Raw genomic sequence first — 13948 nt, forward strand, 5'->3', positions numbered from 1 at the left:
GGCCCCGTTCCCGCCGCCACCCGCGCCTGCTGCCGGGCGGCTCCGCGCCGAGGCCGCGGCCCCCGCCGGGCGGAGGGGACAGAGGGCGGGAGGGCACCGCACCGGCAGGAAGACACGGCCCAGGGGACAGGGGAGGGACACGCCGTGCGGGGCCCCCAGCTCCCGCACGCCTCTCGCCGGTCAGGGGCGGGGAGCGGCGGTGAAGCCCCGGAGCGGCGGCGGGGCAGCGCCCGCACGCACCTGGCAGGCACCGCGGGAGCGGGCCGGGGCCGCCGGCGGGAGAGGGGCGGCCCGAGGGCGGAGGGACGGGGCGGACGAGACCCCGCCAGCAGCGCGAGCCCCACCTACCCCGGCTGCCGCCGCCGCCGCTGCCGCCTCCCGGTGCCGGGCCTGGGCCGCCGCTGCCGCCCACCACGTGACCGGCGGAGGGGGCGGGCGCCCCGCCAGGCGCTTCCGGGTGCGGGGCGGAGGGCGCTCGAGCGCTTCCGGCGGCCGAACAATGCGGTTCCGAGTCGCCGTCCTGGGCTGCGGCGGCAGCTGTAGGTCCCGGCGGGCTGGCGGGGCGCGGGCGGCGGCCCCGGAGCGGGGTCCGGAGCGGGCCGCGGCTCCCGCTTCCCCCGCCGCCGCCTCCGCCGCGGGCCGGGTTCGGCGGGCGGCTCGGCCCGGCCGGGGGCGCGGCGGGTCGCGGGGCCGCCCGGGGGGCGCGGCTGGCGGCCGGGCCCGGCCCGGCGCTGGGGCGGCGGCTCACGGCGGCTCTCCTCCCCTCTCTAGGTCCGTAGCCGGAGGCCGCGGCGTGCGCTGCGGTAGGAGCGGCCGCGGGTGCCAGCGGGGGGACGCGGCCCGGCGCTACAGGTACCTGCCCCTTCCCTCCCGTCCGCGGGGCCGGGGAGCGGGGCGGCGGGGCCGGCGCGGGCGCAGGCAGCGGCGTCCTCTTGCTTCGGAACAGGACTTGGCCTTTGGGCATGGCTTTGGAGAGCTGCGCAGGCTCTGGGCTGAGCTGTCCCGGGACATCGTTTTCCCGTGTCCGGGAGCCGGTGGCCACCCGCGGGCGGTGGAAGCCGAGGAAGCACCGGCTCCCAGAGGGGAGGTGCTGTGCGGGGAGCCCTGCCCTCCCCGCTCGGCCCGGAGGGTCGCGGCTAACCAGAAGTTGGGCTTGGTCTGCCGCCCTCCCGAGAAAGAGGGTTGGGGGCTCATTTGACAGCTTTTTTTTCCTTGGAGAGCAGTGTAGTGGAAACTGAACGTGCATCAAGGCAAGTCGCTGGTTTTCTGTTTTCAGTTTCTCATTACGTGACTCTTGTAATCTGCCCGAGGAACGCTGAGCGGCTGGAATAGTTGTGTCTGGTTAACAGCTCAGTCTAGCGTCGCCTTGGCACGAGCACTTTAACTGCATTTATATGGTAGTATCCCCAGGTGGAAAAAACAGGCTCACAAGTAGACTTCCTTCATCATTTCCAAGAGAAAACACGGAAAGAAACAGTTCGATAATGCCTGAAATTCACTGAAGATACTTCATGATGATTTGTTGCTACCATTTATATTTGCCAAAGGCTGTTGCCTCTTAAAATTAAACCTTTTGCCCTAGAAATGGGGATGAGTCAGGCAGCACTGATGACAGGATGACTAAGACTGTGGCGGCTCTACTTTCTGTAGATTCAGCAGAACTGGTTGTACTGCAGAATGATGCTACTCCTGTTTCCGACCTTCCTGTGGTCCCTTGTTTCTGAAGGCTTCTGAAATCTTCTTGTAACTTTCACGTGCTGTACACTGGAAGATATACTTGATGGGCTCAAGTAGTGAGGAGGTCGCATCTCCGGATGATGTCTGATCAGCAGATTGAAACAACCCTGATTATCAACAGATACTTCTAAAAATGTTCTGCTCCAAACCCTCGTCTTCTGTATTCATTCATGTACACTAGGCATTACTCCGTTCCTGTTGTGCACACTGAGCTGATATTTCATGCCCCAAGAGAGCAGCATCTGCTTTTATCTATAAACTTCAAAGCTTCCTTTCGAGCTTTATGTGGTGTTTGTAATAGTTGTGAGATCTAAGTTTTGCTTTGTTATTGTGTCTCACCAAATCTTGCATCATTTAGTCTTCTGTGATTTCTTCACTTCCTGCAATCCCAGTTCTCTGGCAGGATTGCGTGAACGGTGTTTCATCGAGAATCAGTGTAGTTTTATAAATTCTTAAAAGAACTGTTGAAAGATTGATACTTGTTTTATGGAAGATCCCCAGTTCTTCATTCCAAATACTATCAAACAGGAACAAACTTCCTAGAGGAGCGATCTTCCAAAGAAGAAGACAAGAAACAAGGCTTTCTACATTCCCCAGGTATTCAAAACAGGGAGCTTAGAAGGCACAATTTGTATAATGAGGAGCCATACGGAAGACTTTTTTCTGTGATCTTTTTAAAAAAACCCAACACACAGCAAACCAACCCCTACAAAAAAACTTAAAAGACAATCTAAAACGATGCGTTAAACCTAGTGCTGCAGATACCACAAAGCTCGCGTAGTCCTTCCTGCTAAAAGACTGGCTTGTCAAAATTACAGCTACTTCCAATGAGACAACATGTCCTATGTCAATATTCCTGCAAATTGTGGAGTGTCCTAGAGGAACTGTAGCCGTTGTTCTTGGACTGTAATGCTTATGAGCAGTATATGATAGATGCAGAAGGTTAAGAGGGATGTTTGTATGTCTGGCAGGTGTCAGGTTCTGTCTCGCCTTGAATTCGTTTGTCAAGAAAGCTATTTAGGCATTGAAGGAGATTTTGGAAGGAATGTCGTTATTTGATAAAGACAAAACCTCTGAGGAGTTTTAATGTGGAAGCAAAGCTTAACAAGAGCTAAGGCTGCTAAAAATACTTCCGTGGTTTCCCTTTAAATTCCAGACAAGTAGCGTAGAAAACATCTTAACTCTTTAGGATACTGCTTCAGGAGAATTTCTGTCATATCACCTCTACTTTATATTCAAGCTGTATTAAATTAAATTTAAAAAGGTAAAGATATTGTGAGGCGAGGTATAAACTTGATTTTTTTTACTTTTAACTTCTAATGGACTTGAGTATTTATTTAGGCTAAAACATAACAGCTGATTAAACACACATTTTATATTACTACTTTAGACCCTTCTAACTTGCATTCTAGAAAACAAAAAAGTTCTCACTTGGTTTTTTTTCTTGCTGCTTTTCTTTAGGTGTGCCAAAATGTCAGAAAGATCAGATATTCTTCACTTCAAGTTTGACAATTATGGGGATTCAATGTTACAGAAAATGAACAAACTGAGGGAAGAAAACAAATTTTGTGATGTCGTGGTCCATATAGATGACATTGAAGTTCATGGGCATAAAATTGTATTTGCTGCTGGCTCTCCCTTTTTAAGAGATCAGTTCTTACTAAATGACTCCAGAGATGTAAAAATCTCTATACTGCAGAGTTCAGAAGTGGGGAGGCAGCTGCTTCTATCCTGTTACAGTGGCATTCTGGAGTTTCCTGAAATGGAACTGGTAAACTACTTGACTGCCGCAAGCTTTCTGCAGATGAGCCACATTGTTGAACGATGTACGCAGGCCCTCTGGAAGTTTATAAAACCGAAGCAGCCGTTGGAGAGCAAGGAGTGTGAACAGCAAAGTGACTCCTCTGAGCTGAAGGACCATCAAGGAGACGACGACTCTCTGCAGCAAGATTCACCTTGTATTCAACCTTCAGAAGACAGTATGGACATGGAGGATAGTGATATTCAGATCATCAAGGTGGAGTCCATTGGGGAGGTAACAGAAGTTAGGAATAAGAAGGATCAGAACCAGTTTATTTCTTCGGAACAAACTGCACTGCATTCCTCAGAGCCTCAACACTTTCTTATCAACTCCACTGTTGAAAACAGAGCAAGTGAAATAGAGCAAAACCACCTCCACAACTATGCCCTTTCATATGCTGGCAGCGATAACATCATTCTGGCCTCTAAAGATATGTTTGGGCCTAACAACCGAGGTATAGACAAAGGCCTCCAGTGGCATCATCAGTGTCCAAAGTGCACAAGAGTATTTCGGCATCTGGAAAACTATGCTAATCACTTAAAGATGCATAAACTATTTATGTGTCTACTCTGTGGCAAGACATTCACTCAGAAAGGCAATCTCCACCGGCACATGAGAGTGCATGCAGGCATCAAACCGTTCCAATGTAAGATCTGTGGGAAAACGTTCTCTCAGAAATGTTCCTTACAGGACCATCTCAACCTGCACAGTGGGGACAAGCCCCATAAGTGTAACTACTGTGACATGGTTTTTGCGCATAAACCCGTTCTGAGAAAACATCTTAAACAGCTACACGGTAAAAATAGCTTTGACAATGCCAATGAAAGAAACGTTCAAGACATAACAGTGGACTTCGATTCATTCACATGTAGCGCTGCTACAGACAGTAAGGTCTGTCAGCAAGCTGATGCAAGCCAGGTACTGGATGCAGGGAAGCTGCCTCCGGCTGTGCTCAGTTTAAGAAATGATAGTACCTGCGTCAATTAAGCAATTAAAAACAGCCCTTTGTAGGGATCGTGACTGAGAGGAGCAAACAGTTGGTCTGGGCTCTTACCTAAACTAGTGGTATGCCCTGAAAGGCTACGGATGGATGGCGGGTTGGATTGCAAAACCTGGCAGGTCTTCAGCCATCGTTCTTAGTCTTACTTGATATTTTCTGTGAATAGCAATCTTCCTTCAGGTTTCTGTCTGTGTCTCTACTGTGGATTATGGGGTTAATTGTTTCATTTCTCTCTGATTAGGAGACTCAAGACTAACACCTTTTGAAAGACTGTTGCTGTGGGCTGCAAGTAAACCATCTGCTGTACAGTTAGAGGCCTCTCTGTGTCTGGGCAGATGGAGGAAAGAGCAAAGAGGACAAGTCTGTGAGATAACCCGATTATTTTTTTTTTTAAAAAGCACTGGATAACTGAAAGCACTCCATATAGTTAAATTTAAACTTACCTCTTAAAATGATCTTTCTCTGATCTTACCCCTAGACCCCTACAGTTGAAATGAAGTATTTTTGTGTCACTTTTTTGCCCTTTCTAAACTCTTTCCAGGAACTTCTGCTGCCAATCAACGCTATCTTAAAAGCTCTCAGGGTTTTTAACGTCAACATGCATTATGAAAAGATAAAACCCTAAATGATTTGGCAGGGCTAGCTGATCATTGCATAGAACTGTTCAAAATGAGAATAAATTGCAGCTTTGGAATGTGAGAGGCCGGTGCCTGGAGTGCAAGTATGACCTGTTTCTTATGCTGTCATACCTACGATTTTTAAAGGGCACTTACCAGTATATGTACTGAGACAAGCTAAATTCAAAACTAAAAATTATCATCCTTCTTCCATCAATTTTGCATCACGTAAGCCACAACAGTTGTTGGGTTTAGAGCAAAGCTGGAGTGGAGAAATACTGCTTTTTGACACTGTGAAAAGAATCTGTTTTAAAAGCTGCAATGTATAACAACTCCACGCCTTTCCTTTTTTTTATCCTTTTTTGTTTTCCCCCCTTAGTTCTTGTATATCTCTCCTTGATATCTCATAAGGGCCACATGTCAGTTAACTTGAAAAAAGAAACTAAAATACCTGCCATAAGAACATTAACAACATAAAGTTTTTTGATGTCTTGGACATTCAAAGAATACTTCTTTTTTTTTTTTAAGTGACCTACATAGTTCATGATCATTAGTGTTTTACAGAGCCTAGGATGAGGTATAGGTAGCACAATTTCCATAGGTTAATATATCAGCTATTGACTGTACTCAGCAATACCTCTTGTATACCGCCTTAAACATCAAATGTAGCGGGAATGGCATGTTAATTGGGATTCTGGGATTATACCGTATTGCTTCTCAAAAGTGCCGTGGAATTATCCGCATCCCAATCAGGCTGAAAGAAACTAATTTATCTGAGGAACACCATTCCCAGTAGAACAGCACTCTTATTACATTGAAGTGTAGCATAGACTAATAATCAAATGGCTGATCCTCGGTAGAGAACTGCTGTTTGTATTTGGAATAAGTATTTCTTCCAATGCAGCTCTTTTCCACAAGGTTTGCCATGAGGCTGAGATTATGCTTCCTACCTAAACGTAGTACTGTTTGTGTGTTTGAATGAGGGGGTGGGGGTGAAAGGCTGCTATTGTATGGTTAAAAATGCTAAACAGGTATGACCAAAGGTGTGTTAGAGCAAAAAATGTTTTGTATGTAATTATCAAAAGTTGGTCTTGATCTTCAGATGTGTGTGGAAGCCAGGATTTCCTTATGCAGACATTACACTGATGGACGATAAAAAGCGTTAATCTTGCAGAACGTTTTCAGAAATCCACATACCTTCAAGTAGAAAAGCAAGGTGATTCTGTGAATCAGTTTTTGCAATTGAGTTTTTAAACTACTGTACTTGACTGTTACATGAACTATTACATGGACAGCTATGAAGTAAGCAATGGAAATAGAGTCAGGGCATTATGTCTTTCAAGTTGTAGCAAATATATTTAGGCCTAAAATCTAACTATTTGGAACTTCTTAAAATTACTGTTAAGGTTCCTGGGGCAGAAAATAGGTTTGCATGGGAAGAAAAACTGTTTTTCCTCTTAAAGCAACCTGCTTTCAGAATTGTTTTGAGCTAAAACTCACCGTGACAGTTGCATCTGTCTGACACTTGCATTCTGTCTTCAGGCAAAATCTTCTGTATTGTTCAAACATTTCGATAATATATTATTCACTATATGGAAATAAATTATAGCGCTAACGTCAAAACGAAGATAGACATGGAGAGTAAGTGCTTGCAGAGCCAGGTCAACATGCTGTAAGGGACTAGTGAACGATCTAACGGGATACGAATATGGACACGATAAAGAAAATGGTCTTCTGCCAGAGGAAGGAATAAAACTGTACAAATGCTAGAAAAAGTGGCAGCAAAATGGACAGTATTGAAAGCGTTGTCTGTCTGGGAAGTTTTTTTCGTGGAATCATGAAGCTGTAATGTTACTGCAAGGAGAATACAGCTTGTTGAAGTAGCTGTGGGGGACTTGAAGCTGATGTGAAGAGACAAGGGGTTTCCTAAGAAACAAAAAAATGATTTGGTCAAGATACATAGGTTTTCAGTCCACCCTGTGCCATGGTGATGTCGATGTCTGAGAAGGCTGAGACTGCTGGGCGTTCAGTTAAAAGGCTGCTTGTGGTCATTTGGTGAGACCGTGGCAGAAATAAATAGGAAAAAGCAGAAATGCAGAAGACTGCTTCTTCAATGAAAATGGACGCATCTGTTGGATGAAAAGGGACTTCTTACTAATGTCCGTGCTTTTGGCCTGGCAAAAGGGTGCAGACCAAAAGATTTATGCAGGAGATGGCTGCGTGACTCCAGAAACACTGGAGAGCTAAGAGGGCAATACGCGGATGGCACGGTGCAAAGTGCACTGGTGGTAGAGTTCATCTAAGATTTGCCCCTATATGGAACAGACAAGTGAAGAGTATAGAAGAGGCATTAGAAAAGAAAAATCTGGCTAATGCTTCTTCTCTGAATTACAGATTAAAATGGAGTGAGAGTTATTATAAATGGAATATACAGAGGCAGCTCGATTATAGAATAAGATGAACTTAATTGTCCATGTATGTAAAATGTTGTCTTCATTGCAATGTTCCGATTAGTGAAAGACTAGATCCGTTGGTTGTTGCTACTGATGTTGCATATTCAGATGAGGACTATGGCAGTTATCATAATCTGTGTGTTAATGTGTAGAATACTATTTGCTGGTAAGTGGATAGTCTCACAACTTAATGTGCTGTACAACTTCCTGCATATCCTAAAAATAACTGAAGTCTATTACAAAAATATTTTAATAACTCCTTGAATATATTAGGATTTTTTTAATGTTGGCATTTTATTTATTTTTTTTATATAGAAGAAGAAAATCTTAGAATTCTTAGGTTTACCAGAGGTTTAGGCTCACCACTTTTCTGCGTGGTGGTAGCTTGTGTAGCATGTGTTCCTGCAGCGTATGGTGCAGCTGCACAGCCTCCTGTATAGATCAGGGATGAGTCTTTCCTTAATTTATTTTTCTTTTAGAAGACATGTTTTGCAAGTTAGTAACTGATCAAATTGAAGTGTCAGTCTTTTTCTCCCCTAGCTTTTTGGCAAAACGTAGATAGCTGCTGCGGAACTTTTGTTGAAATCACTTAAAAATTAATTGTGTGGGGCTGATTTTGGTTCTGGAGTCATTGGGAGGAGTAAAGGCAAGGAGGGAGAATCAAAATGTGATACATACTGACAAAGCGTTGAAAGAATTCTAAAGTCACGTTAAATCTTGATTTTTAAAAGCAATGGGGGGCAATAGTCGGCCCTCCTGACTTGGTAAGGGTTGAGAAGGCAGAATGGACGTTTTCCCTGTGAGACTGTATAATCGACGGACTGAGCATTAGCTACCTCTTCAGTGACTGGGCAAAAGTCTTAGCCTAAGTGTTATTACCAAAGCAGGCGGGTCAGCGGCTGTCGGAGCAGCTTCCTCCCCGCCCGGGGGCCGGAACGGTGCCCGGGGAGAAGCCAGCTGCCCGGCCCGGCGTTAGGGGCCGGCGGTGCGCCTGTCCCTCGGCATGTTCTCGCCGATGGCGCCCGCCCCCGCGGCGGGGCGAGGAGGAGCCCCTGGGCAGCTGCTCTCCGAGATGCCTTACGGGGGCGGCGGCCCGGGCCGATACGTTGCTACCTCTACCGGACGTTTGGCGAGGCGCGCCCCGTTGTCGGTGCGGTGCGGTGTCCCCCGGCGGCAGCCGCTGTAGCAGTGCCAAGTCTTCTAATAAACGTGCTGCTAACTCTGTCTCCCGCCGCCTCTCATTTCCCGCCGCGGTAACGGCGCCCGGGGGGCGGGCGGGCGGCCGCGCCGGAGCCGCTTCCGGCGCCGCTGGCGGAAGGGGCGGGCGGGGGAAGCGCTTCCGGGGCGCTGCGGCACCGGCGGCGGAGCACGCACCGGCTGCAGGGACCGGCTGGGCCGCGGCCGGTGAGTGGGGCGGAGGGAGGGCGGCGCGGCCGTTGGTAGCGGCGGGCGGCTCCGCGGGGCCCGTCAGCCGCCGCGGGGCGGGGGAGCGAGGCCGCGGCTGGGCCCTGCCGGCGGGGGGGGCCTGGGCTCGGCGTGACTCTCTCCGGCGGTGCCGGTGCCTCCCCCACAGGAGCGGCACCATGGCGGCGGACTCGGAGGTGCTGCACTTCCAGTTCGAGCAGCAAGGGGATGCCGTGCTGCAGAAGATGAACCTCCTGCGGCAGCAGAACCTCTTCTGCGACGTCTCCATTTACATCAACGACACCGAGTTCCAGGGGCACAAGGTGATCTTCGCCGCCTGCTCCACCTTCATGAGGGATCAGTTTCTGCTCAATCAGTCGAAACAGGTACGGATCACCATCCTGCAGAGCGCCGAGGTGGGCAGAAAGCTGCTGCTGTCGTGTTACACCGGGGCTCTGGAAGTCAAAAAGAAGGAGCTGCTGAAATACCTCACCGCTGCCAGTTACCTCCAGATGGTTCACATCGTGGAGAAGTGTACTGAAGCTTTGTCGAAATATTTGGAAATCGACGCTTCCATGGAGAACGGTAATCAGGCCGCAGAGAGGTGTCATTCCTCCGACGCTGAACTGAGAAACGGGGATGACGTTTTAGATAAAGATTGTGAAATAATTGAGATCTCTGAGGACAGCCCAGTGAATGCAGAATACCCTGTGAAACAGGAGAAGGAGGACATCTCACGGCCTGCAGTGCAGAGCTTGATCTCGGAGAGAAAGGACGCGCAAACCCCAGAAATATCAACAGTTGAAATTGGATATAAGGACGATGAAATCTGTATCTTCAGAATGGATTCTATGAGCGTAGCAAATGTAGAAAGTGACCATTTTCCTCAGCCTTGCACATCCTCTAAAACAAACTTATATTTTCCAGAAACCCAGCACTCCTTGATAAATTCTACAGTGGAAAGCAGAAATACAGAAATGTCCGGAAATCACTTTCAGGCTTTTGTCAGTGACAATCCAGAAGGAAATTCTGGCCTGATGAATGGGTTCCAGAGCCTGGAGGATTCTGGCAATTCATGGCGGCACCAATGTCCGAAGTGTCCGAGGGGATTTCTGCATCTTGAGAACTATCTCAGACATCTAAAAATGCACAAACTCTTCTTGTGTTTGCAGTGTGGCAAAACATTTACGCAAAAAAAGAATCTCAACAGACACATCCGGGGGCACATGGGCATCCGCCCCTTCCAGTGCATGGTGTGCTTGAAGACCTTCACCGCCAAAAGTACACTGCAGGATCACCTGAATATACACAGCGGTGACAGGCCCTACAAGTGTCATTGTTGCGACATGGACTTTAAACACAAGTCTGCCCTTAAAAAGCATTTAACTTCTGTTCACGGAAGGAGTAGCAGCGAAAAACCAAACCTGAACACTGTTACGAAAGTTAAAATAGACTACGATTAACAGAGGGGTGGATGTGGAGCTGGGCTCCACACAAAGCTCCTGCCTAGTGAAATTCTAGATGAAATTCTAGATACACATCCCCACGTAATGGAGAGAAGCACAAATATGTGACTGGTGATCAGAGACAGGCCTTGCGAGCAGCAAACTTGCCCGCTGTATTAAGGTTGATATTGCTGTAAGTGCGAAAAAGGGGTTTACTAGTTGAAAGTAAACTGAAAAATACGGGAAATTATTTCATGCTTCTCTTTGGTTATCCTGTACGCATTCTGATCCCTCCCAATTATGTTTTGCACTCCCCTGTTTCAAGGGCAGGCACTGCCAATTTTCAAACTATTACTGATACTGCAATAAGCTGAAGCCTGAGCCGTGATGTTCCTGATATATAACGGCTAAGGAAGGGGGATGTTTATTCAGCAAATTGGTCATTCCCACCCAGTTCATGTACCATTTATGGTGAAATAATCTCCCTACTTGCCCAAACTTTGCTAGATCTTTCAACAGAAAGAAGGTATGTTTTCATACTCAAGTCTGTGGTATTTAAGAAGGAACACACAACAAACAAACAAAAATAATCAAGGAAGCTTTCAAATTGCCTCTTGCAAATAGAGAATTGGTAAAAGAGAAAGAAACAAACAGTATTGCCTTGCAGTTCCATTTTTAACTGGATAGTCTCATTAGAAGGACTTGCGTTCAGTTTTATGAATGAGTTCTGAATTTTTCTAAACTTCTTTCTTCTGATCATTTTTTTCTGTCATACCAACGTTTTGCACCTGTATTTGACTAATTCCAATTAAGTTAGTCCTGTTTGTTGAGGTGTAACATTTGCCTTCCTTTTTTACAAATCTTCGATACATACACTAATGTGAAAAATGAAGCTGTGTGCTGTTACATAATAGCAGTTTCTACGTTCTAATCCTTTATCTCTTATTAGGAACGGCTTAGACATAGAGGTCTTCTCATACTCTAATTCTGTGATACAGTAAAACAGTAACTATGTGTGTTTGGATAGGTGTGTTTGTACTTTGTCAAAGGTCATTTCATTTTCATCACAAGCATCGAAAGCCCTGTAACGCAGAATCTTTATCCTGCACCTGTCTTTGACTGGTATACGTTTCTTCCACTTAATGTGATATGAATAAAGAGTCAATTCAGTTGTTAATAACAGTACTTACGTTAGATTCTCTCCAATTAGCAAAAAGCAGTAGTTCTTAATCTTGTCTGTATCATGAGGGGACACTTTCCTTCAAGTTTCAGAAGTGCTGTTATGAAGTTCTTGCTCTGACTCCAGAAGTCTGGCCCGTGTGCTCCATAACCTGGCTGTTTTTAAAATACAAGACAACAGTTTTTAATGTCAGTTAACAGGTTTCACTGACTTTCCTCCCCTGCGTCTGTGAGTGCACCAGCCATTGTTCGGGTTTTATTTATCAACTACATGAGGGGTTAGGTGTGTCCAATATCTACTGTGCAGTTTCCTGTTATTATCTGTAATAGGCATGGTCAGCTGTGCCAGCGTTATTGCTGTCTTCATCTATTGGAAATTTCAGTTGAAGAGTTTTTAAAAACTTGTTTCATGAGGGTTTTTTTAAGCTCTTCATCTGATATTATTAACACTTAAAGTACCTATTAGTTGGACTGCAACAATATTTGCAGGTCCCAGTTCATACCGGGCCTTGTGGTAGGCAGCATACATCGTCCTCAAAAACCCTGTAGTCTAAATAGGCAAGTAGTGTGTTCTGAAGCTGAGCATGCCACTAGTGCCGTATTCCTCCAAAAATTCACAGAAATGTCTGACTTTACATAGACAGCTGACTTGTGAAGGACTCCGTTGTACTGGATCATTGGAAAGGCGTGTGTGCCAAGTCTGCATACCTGGGTGTCCCTATGAATAGTGACAGAAATGACACCCCCAGAGTAAGTAGCTAGTGTAACTGTGCGTTAAAATCACCTGTTTTATCCAGTACTTTAAGCATAAGGCCCGACCTTTCACAATCGTTACTATTATTTCATATTAAAAGCTGATCACTTGCTTTATTTTGGTGATTTTTAACTATAGTAATTGTTAAAAATTACTTTTTTAATGTGTAGACAATTACTATAGTTAAAAGGTTTGGGAGTCATTTATGGTGCAACTGCCTGATATTTTGCAAAAAAATTGCATTTTATAGCATTGTCTTCTGTTTGCATTCATTAGTCTGTGACTGTTTACGGCCTTTTTGACTTTGTGATTAGTATTGTTTGCTTGTTTTTCACAGAATACCATAAATTTTGGATTCTTATTTGCATAAAAATTGAGTCTGATTTTCAAAAGCATGCTAATACCTGCACTTGCCCTTACTGTATTTACAGATGTTCACTTGGGTATACGTACAGGTTTGTATGTAGCTTTTCATTTGTGTAGTTACTTAAAATAAACTCCTTCATCCTCAGAAGAGGTCATAAAACAAGGAAAAAGTTTACTTCCCTCCCCCCATCCTTTTTACATTGGGCTGCTATTACTGTAGTTCAGTAAATAAATGTATTGTGCATTTATAGGGCAGATTTGGTTCAACTGTGCTTAAATTTGTTCAGTTAATACGCATTTTTGGCAGGTGTATGATCATCATTGCTAACACTTCAGAAGATCATTCCTTGTTTTTTGTTCGACTGTTTTTTTAGGTGTATGCATGGGTATTTCCCTTTGTGTCAAAGGGGAAACAGAGGCTGATCTTTTGAAGTGCATCTTCTGTGGGAGCAGGACTGCAAGTTATTTTGGTTTGCTATTGTATTGCATGTAAACATGAGAGGGAGTTGTGTTGTGTGGTGGGCCAACAGCATGTTCTGTTCAGTGGCTAGAGTGTCTTGGTAAGCTTTGTGAAGAAAAACTGGTTTTGTGCACATGTTCACATTAGTGTTTCCTCTCCCCTGTCCATACCTGTAACCACTTGTCCTGTCATAACACAATAAATGAAATGCAAACAAGACATTGTTTCAGAAATACATATGCTTTCTTCTAATCACAGTTAAATAATTCTGTGCATACCTTCGTATTTATTATTTTGGCTTGCTATGGTGAGTAAACAAGATGTTGTAAACAAAACATGGTGTTGAAGTGGCACTCATTTAGTAACGCCATTTTTCTTGTCCTTCAGAAGGGTCTATCAGTAGCACCTACTTGTCAGATGAAGGCTTTCTCCTCAGAAATCACAGCTCTGCACCACCTCGGCCTTGATTAAAACACCTGTTTTGATCTTTGTGAGCAAACAGAGAAATGAGGTGCAGCCCCCAGCCTTTTCTCTGGGGTGGCCTGTGGCAAAGCAGCACCCCGGGGGCTCCCGACGTGGCGGCCTCGCTGGGCCCGTGGCGGCTGCGCCTCTCACCTCCTCGGGAAGCTGCGGCGGGCGGCAGCGGGACAAGCGACGTGCGCCAGAGAGGCCCTCCAATCCCCTCATCCTTCTGAGCGCTAGTAATAATAAAGTCATTAATTAAAATTTCAA

The 13948-nt window shown here is 45.9% G+C and overlaps 3 protein-coding genes across 8 annotated transcripts in view; 2 read left to right on the top strand and 1 right to left on the bottom strand.

Annotated features, from left to right (window-relative positions):
* The window catches only part of RABGAP1 (RAB GTPase activating protein 1), a 76505-nt gene extending 76054 nt beyond the window's left edge, over nucleotides 1-451 (bottom strand). Inside the window, exon 1 of one of the 4 annotated variants that reach the window (XM_072882847.1) lies at nucleotides 349-451. The gene's annotated coding sequence lies outside the window, so the exon portion shown is untranslated. Of the gene's footprint in view, nucleotides 1-240; nucleotides 262-348 lie in introns of those variants that run through there. The other 3 variants (XM_072882850.1, XM_072882849.1, XM_072882848.1) reach the window with 3 other exon arrangements.
* Nucleotides 452-470: 19 nt separating this feature from the next.
* Nucleotides 471-8828, top strand: ZBTB26 (zinc finger and BTB domain containing 26). Of its 2 annotated transcripts, XM_072882869.1 has the most exons (3): nucleotides 471-539; nucleotides 772-852; nucleotides 3199-8828. In XM_072882869.1, the coding sequence occupies exon 3, from the start codon at nucleotides 3209-3211 to the stop codon at nucleotides 4523-4525; it is 1317 nt and encodes a 438-aa protein (XP_072738970.1). In that variant the 5' UTR covers nucleotides 471-539; nucleotides 772-852; nucleotides 3199-3208; the 3' UTR covers nucleotides 4526-8828. The 2 variants fall into 2 exon arrangements, with proteins under 2 accessions (XP_072738970.1, XP_072738969.1); XM_072882868.1 differs by having other exon boundaries at nucleotides 500-852.
* A 113-nt stretch (nucleotides 8829-8941) lies between these two features.
* ZBTB6 (zinc finger and BTB domain containing 6) lies at nucleotides 8942-13528 on the top strand. 2 transcript variants are annotated; one of them, XR_012045635.1, is made up of 3 exons: nucleotides 8942-9012; nucleotides 9182-11995; nucleotides 12063-13528. XR_012045635.1 is itself a non-coding variant. In XM_072882872.1 (2 exons), exon 2 carries the CDS (start codon nucleotides 9192-9194, stop codon nucleotides 10473-10475), a length of 1284 nt encoding a protein of 427 aa, XP_072738973.1. In that variant the 5' UTR covers nucleotides 8942-9012; nucleotides 9182-9191; the 3' UTR covers nucleotides 10476-13528. The 2 variants fall into 2 exon arrangements, 1 of the variants encoding a protein (XP_072738973.1); XM_072882872.1 differs by having other exon boundaries at nucleotides 9182-13528.
* The last annotated feature ends 420 nt before the right edge of the window (nucleotides 13529-13948 follow it).

The sequence above is a fragment of the Ciconia boyciana genome, chromosome 18 (genome assembly GCF_034638445.1).
Source record: "Ciconia boyciana chromosome 18, ASM3463844v1, whole genome shotgun sequence".
Classification (NCBI taxonomy): domain Eukaryota; kingdom Metazoa; phylum Chordata; class Aves; order Ciconiiformes; family Ciconiidae; genus Ciconia; species Ciconia boyciana.

Excerpts from the sequence above, each read along its gene's own strand:
- ZBTB26 (XM_072882868.1), top strand. The coding sequence starts at position 500 with ATGCGGTTCCGAGTCGCCGTCCTGGGCTGCGGCGGCAGCTGTAGGTCC. Across the intron at positions 853-3,198 it reads GACGCGGCCCGGCGCTACAG|GTGTGCCAAAATGTCAGAAA; the intron begins GTACCTGCCCCT and ends GCTTTTCTTTAG.
- ZBTB6 (XM_072882872.1), top strand. The coding sequence starts at position 9,192 with ATGGCGGCGGACTCGGAGGTGCTGCACTTCCAGTTCGAGCAGCAAGGG.